The 16879-nt window shown below is 45.0% G+C and overlaps 1 protein-coding gene across 1 annotated transcript in view; it reads right to left on the bottom strand.

Moving 5' to 3' along the window:
• RICTOR (RPTOR independent companion of MTOR complex 2) overlaps nt 1–16879 on the bottom strand; it is a 3179211-nt gene that overhangs the window by 2789120 nt on the left and 373212 nt on the right. The window contains exon 7 of the mRNA XM_044069875.1: nt 16711–16837. Coding sequence (XP_043925810.1) covers nt 16711–16837 — 127 coding nt within the window. The remainder of the gene's footprint in view (nt 1–16710; nt 16838–16879) is intronic.

Below are 16879 nucleotides of genomic sequence, written 5' to 3'. Positions count from 1 at the left end.
AGCATGTGAAACTGGCAATTTAAGGGTCTCATTGCTAAAGTTGCAGACGTATACACTATCTTTCCCCATCTGTCTAATGTTCTGGAATCTCTGTCAGAGGGAACTGTTTTTTTTTGCTGATGAGGCCTTAATCCCTTTGGGTCCCTGAGAAAGAGTTTCAGGGTCAGCAACAAGGCTTTTATACAGAAATTTGTGTGAGTCAGGGACTCTGTAATATCTATCAGGTTTAACTGGGGCTGGAAGTAAGGAGTCAGGATTTAAGCTGGATGCAGTATACACACCATCCACAATATCTAACACTGGCGGAATAGCAGGGGGTCTGTGTTGAGGTAATAAAAGGAAGTCTCTGAGCCTTTTCTTGGATTCTGAGTAATCCTGGCCTTCCCAATGGAAATGCTCCCTCATGGTATGTAAGGTTTCACCAAAGGAGTAGTCCTCAGGCAGAGAGGCTGATGGAATTGATTCCTCAGCATCAGAATCCTCATAAGGGGGTAAAGAATATCCTAGGTCTGAGGATGAATCTGAACAAATGGACACCTGGTCGGATGGTTCATAGTCTGCATCCTGTCTGCGCCTTTTATCAGGTGGGGTGGACCCCCTGATCAGGGTGATTAGGTCTTCGGCCATTTTGAGCATTTGTTTCTTAGGCATGGAGGCCTGTCCTGGAGAATGCTGAATTTGTTTCTTTGTTTTTAAGGGAGGCTTAGACTTAGCAGAGGGTTTAATGCTTAACTGAGTAGGTCTGAAAACACCCTCTGAAGCTGTGGATTGCTCAGCTACTTCGGTTCCCTCTGAAGGGCTAGTTTCATATATTAGTAGAAAACACTGGAACCACCACAATGTTTAAGATCAAACAATTCTTATTTAATTGAGTAGAAAACAAAGCTTTTTCGCACAAATAGGTCTTCATCAGGTTACAAAATTTAAAACTCGGATCCTTCCTTATATACAAAAAGCCAATGTACTTAACAAGCAATTAATTAAACAATTAAACCAAATCATTATACTAGCTTATTAGTTAGATAGGAAACAATGCCCATGTAAGGTAGGGAAGACAATCATACTGTTACATCCATTTTCATTTAGAGTACATATTATGTATTAAGAAGCTTAAGGTTAGGTTAAAAATCTTATAACAAAACTTATCTTCCTAAAAATAACTATTTATCATAGTCAATATAAGCTAATAAAATACACTAATAAAATAAGATAAACACTAAATATACCAAGATATTTATCTACTACTGGAAGTGTGCATAGAAATCTGACAACCAATATAAATCAGATAACAAGGAAAAAGGAAAAAACAAGAAAGGGAGAAAAGAAGGGATATATACAAGAACGGAAAAAGAAAAGAGAAAACACATAAGGATGTAGAAAAATAAAGAGAAAAAGAAAAAAGAAAAAAGAAAAAAAGGAATGAGCAGGAGAAAGAAGGAACAACAAGGTTACAGCAGTGCGGGCCTGATATTAACAGCTGAATTTAGCCCTGATGCTCTATGGGCTCTAAGTTTAAAGATCCACTGATCTTGAAGGGCTAGTTTCGGTAGGCTGAAAAACTTGTGCATCTGAAGGCCCAGCCAGCTCCACGTGGGAGTCGGAGGTGGCCTGTGGTTCTGCAGAAGCGATCGTCAGGGGCTGCGAAGGCGTCTCGCTGAAAACCGGAGAACCGGCGACCGGCCTAGAAGAGGCCTCGTCGTCAGTTTTGGGCCTCGGATGCCTGTCCTTGTCTAAAGCGCATTCTGGTCGTCGGTAGTTACGACAGCATGGTGTAATTGAATTTTCTGCCAAAATACTGTCGGGCAAAATCAAACCGACGTTTAATAGTGAGCTTGTTAAACCTAGCACAAAACCGACAACCAGTGACGTCGTGGTCTGGGCCTAGGCATGGGATACAATAGGAATGGAAATCCTTATGAGGTATTTGCTTCCCACAAGAAATACAGTTATTAACTTTTACTGACATCAGTCTGAGGCAAGAAAAAGTTTCCCCAACGGGGTACTTAGCTTTGTAGAAGACTTCGGTTCTGGATTCTGAATGAAAATCTCAGGAGTCAGCTGACCGGCACTTGCGAACTGCTTTTGCTTCGGGCACCGCGCGGCAAGAAAGACTGAAGAAAATGGCGTCGGCTGCATCTTATATACCCCTGTCGCACTGACGTCAGGGAGGAGGCGACAGCAACTGACGCCGGACCAAGACTTTGGAACTCAGGCCGACTGGGGAACTGCCTGATGGCAGGATAACCCAAGTGTAATGACTGCAGCAGTGTAACACGATGAACATCTTTTTTAGTCTGGTGGTCTTACAGTGCAGGCATCTGTATCTCCTGCCAGAGGATAGGCAAGTGTACACACCACTGGGAGGATGTGTTGGATCGCTGGAAATCTTTTTGGCCCTGTCTATGCACCGGCATGTACGCTACAGCTTGGAGAAATTCCCTTGCAGGAAGGGCTGGAAATAAGCAGTCAAAGAGAGGACCTTGGGAGGCAAATGGCAAGCCATCATTGGAATAGTCTGAATCCTGCAAACCAGGAACACTTGAATCCTGCAAACCAGGAACACTTGAATCCTGCAAACCAGGAACACTTGACCCTGAGAGGGAGTCAACACGCTGTGTAGAAGATGTAGAGTGAAGTGATGAATCTGAAGCAGGAGCTGCTGAGAGGGGGCTTGAATAAAAATATCATCCAAGTAAGTGACTTATTCACTGACATCTGCAGAAGGCTACCATAGGGGTAAAAATTTGGTAAAGACCCTCAGAGCTGTAGAAAGAAAGTACAGTTGTGTACACTTACCATAAATGTAGATGTTCGAGTGTATTCACTGTTGCAGTCTTCACACTTGGGTCTGGATTATCTGCCTGCAGGTAGCCCTCAGTCGGCCCGAATACCAGAGTCTTGGGATTTCTGCGTCGGATACTGTCGCCTCATCCATGACATCAGGTCGTCAAGGGTATAACACATGCAGCAGACACCATTGCATCAGTTTTTCTTGCCAAAGATGTCAGGAGCCTCCAAAATAGGAAGCAATCAAATGGTGTAGAATACCTCCAGTAAAAAGTAAATACCATTTCCATAAGATATGGGCAAAAAAAAGAGGTAGAAAGTACAGAAAGACAGGGGGCTGGAGGGAGGGTAACGAGGACTGCAGCAGTGAATACACTCGAACATCTACATTTATGGTAAGTGTACACAACTGTACTATGTTCTTCGTGTTTCACTGTTGCAGTCATCACACTTGGGTTGATTCCCAAAGCTGAGGATGGAGGGAGTCAAGAAGTAGTAGGGCTGGCTAGCAGGCCTTATAAGACTGCTGTGGCAAATCAGCTCTGGATTTAGAAAAGATAGGTAAATGGTAATGCTTGGTGAAGGTGTGTACAGAACTCCAGGTTGCAGCTTCAAGGATGTCCCTGGTAGGGACTCCCCTGAGAAAAGCTGTAGTGGTTGAGGTAGCCCTAGTGGAATGAGGCTTGATCCCCTGTGGGGTAGATTTTCCATGCTGTTTGTAGCAGAAATGGTTGCAGTGTGCTATCCATTTAGAAATGGTTTGTTTCAAAATGGCCTTGCCCTCTGCCCCTATAGTAAAGCTGACGAGCAGCTGGTCAAGACTTTCTGAAAGGTTTAGTCCTGTCAAGGTAGAACCTGTGCTGTCTGTGCACGTCCAAGGAGTGCAGGATCCTTTCCTCTTTATTCTGAGGATTAGGAAAAAAGGTTGATAAATGGATGGATTGGTTTAAAGCCACACTGGATACCACCTTGGGCATAAAAGATGGGTTAGTCCTGAGGGAAACCCTGTCCGCATGGAAGATAATGAAGGGTTCCACAGCCATAATTCAGACACTCTTCTTGCTGAAGTGATGGCTAGCAGCAGTAAAGCTGTTTTCCAAGAGAGGAATTTTAACTCTGCTGTAGCAGCAGACTCAAAAGGGGGACGCGTGAGCTTCACTAGTACAAAGTTAAGGTTCCCAGGCAGGAGTGGGAGCTCTCCTTGGGGGTCTTAAATTGTTAGCTCCTCTCAGGAACTGTTTGATCAGAGGGTGAGAGAAGAGGGGTGGCTCAGTATTGTAATGAGCTGAGATGGCAGAGCCATGAATCTTAACTGAATCTTAACTGAAGAGAAGGATAGGCCTTTGTGGAGCAGCTCTGCTATGTAATCTAGGATTTAAGGCAATGAGGGCATGGCTGAGTCCTTCCCTTGAGACAATCCAGCACCTGTCTGCTGAGGGTTGCTGGTGATGTATTCAGGGATAAGCCAGGCTGCAAGGTTCAGGGTTTGCAGCTGAGGATGCAAAATCTGTCCCTCCTGCTGGGACAGCAGAGAGGGGGTCTGATGTAGGTGCCAGAGTGGCACTGCAGTCAGACTGCGTAGGAGTGGGTACCAGTACAGGCGTGGCCAGTCTGGTGCAATAAGGATTGTCCTTGGCCTGTCCTGTTTGATCTTGAGGAGTACTTTTGGATGGAGGGGCAGAGGGGGAAAGGCATAGATTGAGAGGTTTTCCCATGTGAAGGATAGGGCATCCACTTTCCAAGCTTGGCTGTGAAGAATTCTGGTGCAAAATTTCTTTAGTTGATGGTTTTGGGGGGATGCAAAGAGGTCCACATCTGGTGTCCCACACCTGTGTATTAGAAGTTTGAATGAGTTTGGTTCCAGTTTCAGCTCATGTGGGTGCATTAGATTTCTGCTTAAGTCGTCTGCCAGTGAATTTTGTTTGCCTGTCAGGAATTGAGTTTGCAGGTGCACTTGGTTACTTAAGGCTGTGTTCCACAGAGCCATGGCTAACCTGCAGAGTGGGTAGGAGTGAGTTCCCCCATTGCTTGTTTATGTACCACGTAACTGTGGTGTTGTGCGTCTTTATCAGGAGTTGTCCTGGCAGGATAAGGTATTTGAAGGCTGTCAGTGCATTCTGTACAGCTATTTTATTGATATGCAGGTGAATTTGTCCTGGGCTTCATTTGCCTTGAATGCATTTGCCTGCCATGTGAGCCCCCCATGCATAGTTTGATGCATCTGCTGTTAGGGTTTGGACGCCAGGGGGTTGTGAGAAAGGGAGTCCCTTGTTGTGGTTGCAAGCCTCTGCCCACCAAAGGAACTCTATCCTTAGGCAAGGAATGATAGGAATCACCATTTCCAGGTCCTGGGAATGTTGACACCAGAGACTTTTTAAGTACCATTGAAGTTTCCTCATATGCAGTCTTGCATATGGAATCAGTACAATACATGAGGCCATGAACCCTTGGGCTTGCAGTATTTTTCTTGCAGATAGCTGGGTTTGGGTGGCCAGTAGTTTGAAATAAGTTGTCAAATAAACCTGCTTTTCTGGAGAGAGGAATGCCATCTGGGAAGTTGTGTTCAAGCTTGCTCCCAGGAATACAATCTTTTTGCTGGGTACCAGATGTGATTTCCTTTCATTGATGGTATACCCCAGAGAAGTTAGGAGTCGCCTTACAAATATCAGGTGTTGAAGTAGCAATTCCAGACTGTCCGCCTGAATCAGACAATCGTCCAAGTATGGGTACATTTGAATATTTCTCTGCCTGCAGTAAGCAATGGCTGGAGCCAGGCACTTTGTGAATACCCTGGGTGTAGTAGATGAGCCAAAGGGAAGTGCAGAGAAGTGATACTGCATAGAGCCTGCCCTGAAACGTAGATATTTCCTGCAAGATTCCCTTATGGGGATGTGCAGATAACCTTCTTTTGAAGTCTAGGGTGACTAGCCAGGAGTCCTTGGCTAGCATAGGAAGGAGTTGCTGGAGTGTAAGCATTTTGAATTTGGGTACCACCAGGAAGGTGTTTAGGGATGACAGATCCAGAATAGGGTGCCAAGAGTTCTCTTTCCTGGGCACCAGGAACAGTCTTGAGTAGAAACCCTGTCCCCTTTGCTCTTTTGGCACAGGTTGAATAGCCCTGATACTGAGAGCTTTTGGGCCTCTGTCCACTGGTTTGGAGGAAGGTCTGGCAATCCACTTAGGGTTGGCAGAGAGTGGAAATAGAATCTGTATTCCAGGGATACAATGTTTAAGACCCAACGGTCCTGGGTAATATACTCCCAGATTTTTGCATGCAGGGCGAGTTTTCCTCCTAGGGGTGCAAGTACTTGGGCATGGCTGGGAAGGATTAAGGACAAGTCATTGTGAAATTTTTCCATAGGGGGGTGGCTCACCACTCCCAGTTTTTGAGGAGGGAGCACGCCATTGTTTAGATCCGTTCATACCCTGAGACTGTAGTCTTTGTGGTCTGCTGCCCCCAGGGTTTGGGCTGAGAAAGTCTGGAAGGGACTGGAAAAGACCACTTTTCTGAAGGCCAATGCCTACTGAATCTACATGGCTGTACCTGTAAGAAATCTTTAACAGTTTGGATGGATTTAGCTTTTTTCCTCCATCATTTTAAGAACTTCTGCTTTAAAGCCAAACAAACATTCTTGGTTCAATGGAGCATGAAGTAATTTTGCCTTGACATGGTCTGGCAAGATTTGTTCCTTCAGCCTAGCATACCTTCTCAGAACAGACCCAGTGACAGCAGCCCTGCAAGATGCTTCTAAGGCATCAAAAAGTACAGTTTTGTACCTACCATAAATGTAGATGTCCGAACTGGATAGCATCTGCAGTCATAACAACTGGGTTGTCCTGTCGTCAGGCAGCCCTTAAGTCGGGTCCCTGATGTCGCACTTCACCCGCCGTCATCTCTGTTGTTCTGGGGTTATAAAGGCACCAGCCGACGCCATTTTCCTCAGTGTTTCTTGCCCCAGATGCCAGTTGCCCTCTTGGAAGGCTAAATTTTGGGTAAATGCCAATGTTTCCAAAAGGATAGAAGGCAAACACAAAAAATAAGCAAGTATGTACATATATACAAACAAATACACCATAAGAGACTCCCCCCAGCCAGCTAGCTATTAGGAGGGTAAATACCCTAGGAGTACCACAGAGGGGAAGGAGGGAGGGTAATCCTGACTGCAGATGCTATCCAGTTCGGACATCTACATTTATGGTAGGTACAAAACTGTACTATGTCCTTCATGGATGCATCTGCAGTCATAACAACTGGGTAGAATACCATAGCCAACTAGGGGAGGAGGAAGAATAGATTATGGTGTGGATAGGATCCCTTGCAGTACAGCAGCGGCAAACCCTGCTCGGGATCTGGAATACAGAGGTAAATTATAATGCTTGGCAAATGTATGCACGGAGGTCCAAGTAGCCGCCTCAATAATGTCCTTGGTTGCCACTCCTCGTAAGAAGGCTGTGGTAGCGGCTGTTGCCCTTGTCGAATGAGGCCTTATGTTCTGTGGAATTGGTTTTCCATGAAAGGAGTAACAGAATCGTATGCAATTTCCTATCCATTTGGAGATTGTTTGTTTGGAAATCGCTTTTCCTTCCCTTCCTGTTGCATAGGCTACAAACAGCTGGTCAGTTTTTCTGTTACTTTTTGTTCTGTCCAGGTAGTAGCGTAGCTGTCTATGTACATCCAAGGTATGCAGCATTCTTTCCCCTCTGTTTTGTGGGTTTGGGAAGAAGGTAGGTAGGTGGATTGCCTGGTTTAAAGACACTCTGGATACCACCTTAGGCATAAATGTAGGATTAGTCCTCATGGACACTATCTTGGTGGAAGATTAGGAAGGGTTGTACTGCCATTAGGGCCTGAAGTTCAGAAACCCTTCTTGCTGAGGTTATTGCCAGTAGGAAAGCAGTTTTCCACGATAGATGCTGCAGGTCTGCTGTTGCTGCTGGTTCAAAAGGCAGTGTCAACTTTTCCAGCACAAAGTTCAAATCCCAAGCTGGCAATGGTGGTTTCCTAGGAGGTTTTACATTCTTGATCCCTCTGAGGAACTGCCTGAGTAAAGGATGAAAAGACAGGTGGATCAAAGCTGTATTCTGCTGAAATAGCTGATGCATGTATCTTGATGGAGGAATAGGACAGGCCTGTATGTAGAAGCTCTGCCAAATACTCCAGAATGTTAGCAATGTCTATATTGGACACATCTTTTCCTCTTTCAGCACTCCAAATGACAAACCTTTTCCATTTTCCTGCATAGTTCCTTCTTGTTGAAGGTCTGCGGCTTCAAGGATAATGTCTTTAACCCTTTGGGAAAGCTTTGGATTAGTTGCTGCTATGTGATATTCCATGCAGTCAGTTGCAAAGTTTTTAGGTTTGGATGCATGATGCTGTAGTTGTTCTGGGTTAACATCAAAGGCATCAGGGGTATTGGCCATATTTTGTCCGAGACATGCTCCTCAGCAATGGGTACCAGTGTTGTCTTGGCCAGTTTGGAGCTATCAGGGTTATCCTTCCTCCTTGATTTTTAGTAATACCTTGTGTATCAAGGGAAGAGGTGGGAATGCATATGCTGTCAGGCCTTTCCAGCTGAAGGAGAGTCCACTTTCCATGCAAGTGGGTGGCCTTGTGCAGAATTTTTGAGCTGGTGATTGAGAGGGGGCGAATAGATCTATCTGTGGCATTCCCCATTTCTTTGAGATGGCCTTGAAGATGTCCGGTGTAGCATCCATTCGTGAGCATCCGAGGTGGTTCTGCTTAACATGTCTGCTAGAGTATTCTCCTTTCCTGGTACGAACATTGCCTGTAACTGGATGTTGTAGCTGGCGCCAGGTTCCAAAGGTCCAAAGTCATTCTGCATAGGGGTATGAATGAGTGCCTCCCTGTTTGTTGATGTACCACATGACTGTGGTGTTGTCTGTCCTTATCATCAAATGTCCTGCTTTGAGGAATGGTCTGAATTTTTGGATTGCCAGCTTTACTGCCAGCATTTCTTTTAGGTTGATGTGCAAATGGAGCTGGTCCTGTGTCCACAATCCTTGCATTTGTCCAGCATGTGAGCCCCCCATCCTAGGTCTGAGGCGTCTGTTGTGATGGTTTGGCTTGCTTGATAGTTGTGGAAAGGTAGGCCTGGATTTGACTGGCATGCTTGAGCCCACCATAGGAACTCCTGTTTTAGGCATGGGATTAGAGGAATTTCTGCTTCTAGGCTGTGCCTGTGTTGGGACCATAAATTCTTTAGGTACCACTGTAGTTTTCTCATATGTAGTCTGGCATGTGGAACCAAGATTATGCAGGATGCCATGAAGCCCAAGGCCTGTAGAACTTTTCTTGCTGTTAGCTTGTTCTGTTTTGTTAGTGCCAAGAAGTAAAGAGGAGTTCTTTTGTTTTCTGCAGTTAGGAATGCCATTTGTTTTACTGTGTCCAATTCCACCAAGAATGTCCTTGTTTGGGATGGTATCAGCCTTGACTTTTGTAAATTGCCTGTGTATCCCAGTGCTTGTAGCAAGTAAATGACCCTTTGTAAATCTGTTGTCAGCTTGCTTTTGTTGTCCCCTGTAGCAGACAGTCGTCCAGGTATGGATAAATTTGGATTCCTGTAGTCTGCAGTGGCGATTACTGATGCCAGGCATTTTGTGAATACTCTGGGCGCAGTAGATAAGCCAAAGGGCAATGCTGAGAATTGATAGTGCTCTGATCCTGCAAGAAATCTGAGGTATCTTCTGCAAATTGGTCGTATGGGGCGTGCAGGTATGCCTCCTTGAGATCTAGAGTTACCAGCCAGCACTCCTTGCCCAGCATGGGAAGAAGTTGCTGGAGGGTCAGCATTTTGAATTTTGGGACAATGATGAATGTATTTAAGATGGACAGGTCGAGAATAGGTCTCCAGCTTTTTCCTTTCTTGGAACTAGGAATAGTCTGGAGTAGAATCCTTTGCCTTGTTCTGTTATTGGCACTTTTTCCACAGCTCTCATCTTTGTTAGTTGCATTATCTGCTGTAGAGCTTCTGTTTTGATTTGGAGGCAGGTTTGGCATTCCTCTTTTGACTGGTAAAGTGTGGAAGTGGAACCGGTATCCTTGGTCTATGGTTTGCAGAATCCACTTGTCTTTTGTGATATAGTGCCAGTTTTTGAAAATAAGGTTAATTTTCCGCCTAATGGTGCTATTTGTTCCCTGGTAGGCGGAGTTAGAATCAAGTCACTGTGCTGTTGTAGTGGCAGTGGCTGTGTCTGTGCCTCTGTTATTACCTTGCCACTGTAGGTCCTCTGTAGGCACCCCTCTGGATTGATTTCTGCCTGTGGGACGTCTATTCCTGCCCTTTGGGATTTTGTGAAGTCAGGAAAGGACCAATTTTGGCAGGCCAGTTCCTGCTAAACCTTGGGGGTTGAACCTGCAAGAAATCTTTAACTGTTTGTACAGATTTTGCCTTTTCTTCCATTTTCTTCATTACCTGCTGGGCAGGTGTACCAAACAAACTGGCCTTATCCATAGGTGCATCTAATAACTTAGCTTTAACATGATCCGGTAAGACCTGTTCCTTCAGCCATGCATGTCTTCTTATCACTGTGCCAGTCATGGCTGATCTAAATGAAGCCTCCAGTGCATCATAGCCACATTTTAAGGAATGGTTACTAACCTGTTGTATGTTATTTACCATTTCTAATATATATTTCTTATCTATAGAGTCAGAGGATAGCTTTTAGTTAACTGATCAAGCATAAACTGTTGGTATCGTATCATGTCAAAGTGACAATTTAAAGCTCTAGCTGTGAGTGTAGCAGAGGTGTAAACCTTTTGCCCCATCTGTCTAAAGACCTGGCTTCCCTTTGAGAAGGAATAGGGTTTTTGCTGTGGTCGGGCTGCTGCCTTAGGCCCTGGGATATGGTTTGGGGTCTGCAAGTGGGGCCTTGTATAAGTGGTGATGAGTGTCTGGAACCCTGTAAAATCTGTCTGGTTTGACAGGGGCTGGAGGACAGGAGGTATAGCTAAGGCCTGTGTTGTGGTAGGTGCAGAAAGTCCTAAGTCTTTTCTGGAATCTGAGAAATCCTGTTCCTGCCATTGGAATTGTTCTCGCATGGCATGTAAGGTTTCCCCAAAGGAGAATTCTTCTGGTGGAGAAGCTGCTGGAATGGATTCTTCAGCATCTGAGTCTTCATAATTGGAGAAATGAGCCTCTGGCTGGTCTGTAATATCAGAGTCCTCCACGGAATCATCAGAGGACACAGGCTCGGGGGGCTCTGCTCTAGGTCTCTTTCTGGGGCTGAGAGGCCCTGTCTGGGTGAGATTGAGATCCCCTAATTAAGGATATTAAATCCTCTGCCAGAGTAAGCATTTGTGAACTAGAAGTGGGCCAAGTAGAGGGGGGCTTAACAGGCACTGTTTTAGTAGATTTGGCTGCTTTAGCCCTGGCAAAGGCCTTAATAGACATGGCTGCAGGAGGCCTAGCAGCACCACGTGCTGGGGTAGAGACATCCAAAGGGATGGTGTCTGATAAGTCACTAGTAACCACTGGAAGTAAGATTTCTGAGGCCGTTTCAAGTAAGGTAGCAGGAGCCTCAGTAGTAGTCATTGATTCAGCTGTGCTTTGATCAGTTTTCTCGGTTTCTCATGATTTGCTTAACCATGGTTTTTCTTTGCATTTTTAACAATCTGGGAAGTCGGAGGATCCGACAAATCTGAGCGAAAAACTGTTCAGCAAACGGTTGAATGAGCACAGGCTGAACAGGCTGCCCTAAACAAGGCAAACAGTAAGAGTGGAAATCTTTATGAGGTATTTGTTTCCCAAGTTAAACAGTTATTGACTTTTTCTGACATGGCAAGAAAGAGTAGAAGTCTTCAAGTAGTATTCGGTAGTAATCTCTGGATCTGACCGACCGGCACTTGCGAACAGCTTCTGCTTGTCGCCACGCCGGCAAGAAAGACTGAGTACCAGACCAACAGAGATGGCGTCGGGTGAAGTGACATCATCAGGCGGGACCGGACCAGGACAACCCAGTTGTTATGACTGCAGATGCATCCATGAAGGACATCCACACTGCAAAGTATATTTACGAACTTGGTTTGTAGAATGCATTAAATCTTGTAAGTCCTTATTTTCTGCACAATTATGAATCAACATTTTTTGTTTAATTAGATCATTAATATGCTGCTGGTACTTAAACATGTGAAACTGGCAATTTACAGGCCTGATGGCAAGAGTTGCAGAGTTATAACCTTCTTACTTCATCTGTCTAGAGCCCTAGAATCCCTGTCCGAAGGGGTAGGGTTTTTGGCTGTAGAAGCCTTAATACCTTTAGGTCCCTGGGAAACCGTCTCTGGATCCGCAGTGGGATTTTTAAAGAGAAATTTGTGAGAGTCAGGTACTCTGTAGCATCTGTCAGGCTTTCTAGGAGCAGGAGGTAAAGTATCAGGGGTAAGGCTGGATTCCATGAAGACATCATCTATAATATCCAGGATAGAGGGAACAGCTAGAGGCCCAGGCTGAGGCAAGTCTAAAAATTCCCTGAGTCTCTTTTTGGACTGTGGGTAGTCTTGGCATTCTCAGCGGTAATGTTCTCTTAGGGTATTGCAAGGTTTCACCGAAAGAAAGGTTCTCTGAGGGGAAGGCTGAGGGAATTGAATCCTCTGCATCTGCGTCTTCACAGGTAGATAAGGGTATGGCCTGGTAATCACAGGGGTCATCAGACTCATGGTCTGAAGAATCAGAAGGAAAATCAATTCTTCGTCTTTTAGAGGGGGAAGGCTGGCTTCCCCTAATTAAAGTAATAAGGTCTTCCAGCCATTCTAAGCATTTGTTTCGGTGGCATGGGAGCTCAAGAATGTGCTTTGGTCATCAGTTTCCTAGGCGTAGTGTGAACTCTGGGCCTGAGAAATTCGGTAGATTTAGTCATTAACGAAGTAGTCGGTTTGATACAAACATCGGAAGGTCTGAATACACCCTCAGAAGCCGGTGTCAGCACAGCGGTTCCAGACCCATCCAAGATAGAGACATCCGCAGATTCCATAGTCGAAGAAGCATGTTGTGGCATACCGGACTCTGAATGGGTCTCAGTAGAGGCCTGCGAATCTGTAGAAGTGGGTAACAGAGTCTGCGAAAGCACCTCACAGCACCAGTGGACTGGTGACTAGCTTAACGAAAGCGTCGTCGGCAGTTTTGAACCTATGCGGTCTGTCTATATCTTTGCATTTTTTCAGAAGATCGGTAGTCGGATGGCTTACCAAAACCGTTTCAGAATACGGAGAATGTGACCGAAAGAATTTAGAGACAAAAATAGCCCAACGACAAATAGTTCAAGAGTTGAACAAGGCACAAAACCGACAGCAAGGGACGTCGTGGTCTGGGCCTAAACAGGTGACGCAGTAAGAATGAAAATCTTTGGGAGGTATTTGCTTTCCACAGGCAAGACAATTCTTAACTTTTTCTGACACCGGTTAGAGCAAGAAAAAAGGATCCCCAAAGGGGTACTTAGCTTTAGAAGACATCAGGTTTGAAACTCGAAAAATTAAAATTTCAGGTAGCTGTCGACCGGCACTTGCAAACTGCTTCGGGCTCCCGCACAGCAAGAAAAGCTGATGTAATGGCGTCAGCTGCATGTTTTATACCCCTGGCATCATGGATGAGGCGACAGCATCCAAAGCAGAAATCCCAAGATTCTGGTATTCGGGCCGACTGAGGGCTACCTGCAGGCAGATAATCCCGACCCAAGTGTGATGACTGCAACAGTGAAACACGAAGAACATCAAAAGGCAAACCAGAGAACTGATAAAGAGAGGAAGAAACAGAGAAATTAAAAACTTCTGAAGAAAGGGGGAATAAGAATGTGGAGGTAAATGTCCTTCAAATCCAGGGATACCAGAAAATCTTTAGGAAGCAACAGAGGAAATAGTGTTTGAAGAGACAACATCCTGAAAGAGGGAACCCTGATAAAGGCATTGAGAAGGGATGGGTCTAGATTGGGCCTCCACAACCCTTCCTTCCTTGTTGTCAGAAGCTTCCTGGAATAAAGTACAGTGGTGTAAGAACTTGCCATAACAGCAGATTTCCTACTGATCATTGTTGCAGTATTCCTGACATAAGAGTTGTCACAGCCGACATCAGACCAATGTACTAAAGCTTTACCTTCCCCAAAGGTGTATGCCTGACACATGACCTCAGCTTGTAAGCATAGGGGTATAAATATGGATGTACAAGCATGAACCTCAGACTATCTCCAAACCAGTGGCCTGAAGACTACTGAGAAAGGAAGACCATTTGGCTAGGAGGGATACAACTGAAATAGTTTAGTAAACTACCCCATTTCCATGTAGCACAGTAGACAAAAGTATAGGGAGAGAAGAAGGAGGAGGAGGTTAACATAAGCAAGAGAAGAGGGAAAGAGGGTGGGATGGAAAAGTGGTCAGTAGGAGATCTACTGTTATGATAAGTTCTTACACAACTATACTATGTTATAAATGAAATTGTTGCTGCTGCAGCATTCCTGACATATGGGTTATTCCCAGAGCTAAGGAGGCAAAAAGAAGGGTAGTTGGCTAATGAGTAGATGAGCGGTCTAGCACTGCACACAGCAAAAGCAGCCTTTTACCTGGAAAACATTATCAACTTTGTAGTGTTTGGTGAAGGTGTGCACAGAGGGCCAAGTAGTAGCCTCCAAAATAGATCTGGCATCTACTCCCTTGTGAAAGGCCCCTGAGGAATCTACTGCCCTAGCGGAATGAGCTTTTGGGCAGGAAGGCAAGAACTGTGCAAAAGGCAGAAAGAAATGGCCCTACAGATCCAAGTTGCGATAGCTTGTTTGCACACCAGCTGGCCCAGCATAGTGCTCATAAAAGATACAAACAGCTGGTCAGTCTTTCTGAAGGATTTAGTTTTATCCATAAAAAAAAAAAAAACTCAGCTGTCTGTGAATGTTGTGAAAATGTAGGACCCCCCCATTTTGAGGGTTGGGAAAGAAAGCAGGTAGGTGAATAGCCTGACTGGGAGACAGCTCATTCAGTACCTTAGGCATGAAGCATGGATTAGCCCTGAGAGTCACCCTGCCTTTGTGGAAAATAAGAAAAGTTGGAATGGCCATGAGAGCTTGCAACTCAGACACTATCTCAGCTGATGCGAGAACCAAGAGTAGAATAGTTTTCCAGATGCAGAACTTTAAAGTGGTAGAAGATGCTGGTTCAAAGGGAGGTAACATAAGTTTTTCCAACACAAAATTGAGATCCCAAGGAGGAATGACAGGTTTCCTTGGTGGATTAAGATGCAGGACTCCCTCAGAACAAGCCTGACCTCACCCCTGGCCATAAGCAGGGGGTTAAGAAGCAGAAAGGCACTAATAGCCAACAGGTGAGCTTTGATAGAAAAGTAAACCAAGCCTGAATTGAAGCAGTTCACAATGATACTGTAAAACGCCAGTGACCTCTGCTAAGAATGGGTCCTGACTGTGTTTGTGGCACCAATAAGAAAATCTTTTTCATTTAGCTATGTGAAATGTTCTTGTAGTGGGTCTCCGGGCTTCCTTTAGGACTTCAAAAACCTCCTCAGGGAACAGATGCCTTTGGAGTATTAGAATCCTATTATCCACATAGTCAGGATGAGTGAGGAAAGATCTTAGTGGAAAATAAATGCTTTTTGTTGTGTGATAAGGTCCCGGTTGCAGGGGTATTTTCCTCTAATTTCCTTTTGTTAGGTGAAGTAGCAGGGGAAATCAATGCTGTCTCTTCCAAAGGTGGGGGGGGGGGGCTCAGTAAAAGGGGTTTGGATGTTTCCTTTTGTGCTTTTAGAAGAATTTGTGGAGGTTAAGGTAGTCGAGGGAAGGCAAAGAGGAACTTCCCTGTCCACTGGGAGGAAAAGGCATCTGTCCTTCAGGATGAGGGACATGGTTCATTGGTGCAGAACTGGAAAAGATGATGGTTGGCTAGTGATGCAAACAGGTCGGCTTGTGACGTGCTCCACTGCAGAGTGATTGCCTAAAGATATGTCTGTTCAAGTTCCATTAGTGGGGGTCCTGCAATGAGTGGCTTAGAATCTGCCAGCACACTGTCCTGTGAGGGAATATATGTGGCTATGAGGGTGATGTCCATCTGGGTGACAGTTCCATTCCTACTGTGCTAACCTGCAAAAATGATGAGACCTGGTGCCTCCCTGTTTGTTTATGTACCACATGTCTATGGTGTTGTCCATGTATACAGGAGCAGTCCTGGTTTTCACAGGTGGAAGAAAGTCTACAGCGCTTGCAAGAGAACCTTCATTTCCTTCAAACTGATGTGATCCTTCAAGAACTGTGGCTGCCATCTGCCCTGTACCCAGTGCGATCCTGTCCATGCCCCCATGCCTCATCAGAGGCATCTGTGTGGATTTCTTGAACAGGAGGAAGGGGTGTGAAGGGAAGTCCTGGGTTGACAGTGACCTGTTCTTTCTACCAAAATAGAGCCTTTTTGAGAAAAGGGAAAAGAAGATCAGGGTCTCACTCCAACTGGGTGGGAGTGTTTGGACCACACAGACTTCAGACATAATTGGATTTTCTTCATGTGAAGTCTGCTAGGGAAAGCTTAGGGACAGTGGTCACCATGAAATCCAAAGTTCTTAACATTTCCCTTGCTGTGCAGTGTGTTGAGAGGAAAGGTCTAGGAAGCATTTGGACAGATTCTGAACCTTCTTCTGAGGGAGAAAGGCATGCATTTTTTCTGTGTCCAGTCTGCAAACAAGGAAAACCAGGTCCTGTGTAAGAACCATGTGAGACTTTTTGTAAATGATTGTAAATCCCAGGTTTGACAGGAGTTGGAAGTGTGAAGGTCACACTGAATCGACTACTACCTAAATGATTCTCTGGAAGTTAGATGCAAAGTACATTATGACCTGAATCAGCTGCCAAAAGCAATACATGATTTACAAAATACATGTTATTATCAACTATGAAATGAGCTACTTTCAACATGAGAGTATTTCTCACCTAGTTCACAGATAATAGCAATACAGGCTCGGACCATTCTATCTCGCTCCTGAAGGCCATCATTTCCTACAGCTATTAATGAGTTGACAAGGGAAATAGGAAAAAGTGATGCATTGACAGAGACCATCTGTAAATATATAAAAAAGTCATAATTAACATCCCACACTTC

The sequence above is a fragment of the Protopterus annectens genome, chromosome 1.part0 (assembly GCF_019279795.1).
Source record: "Protopterus annectens isolate FY-2018-M chromosome 1.part0, PAN1.0, whole genome shotgun sequence".
Taxonomy (NCBI): domain Eukaryota; kingdom Metazoa; phylum Chordata; order Ceratodontiformes; family Protopteridae; genus Protopterus; species Protopterus annectens.
This window is presented reverse-complemented; position numbering and strand designations above follow the sequence as displayed.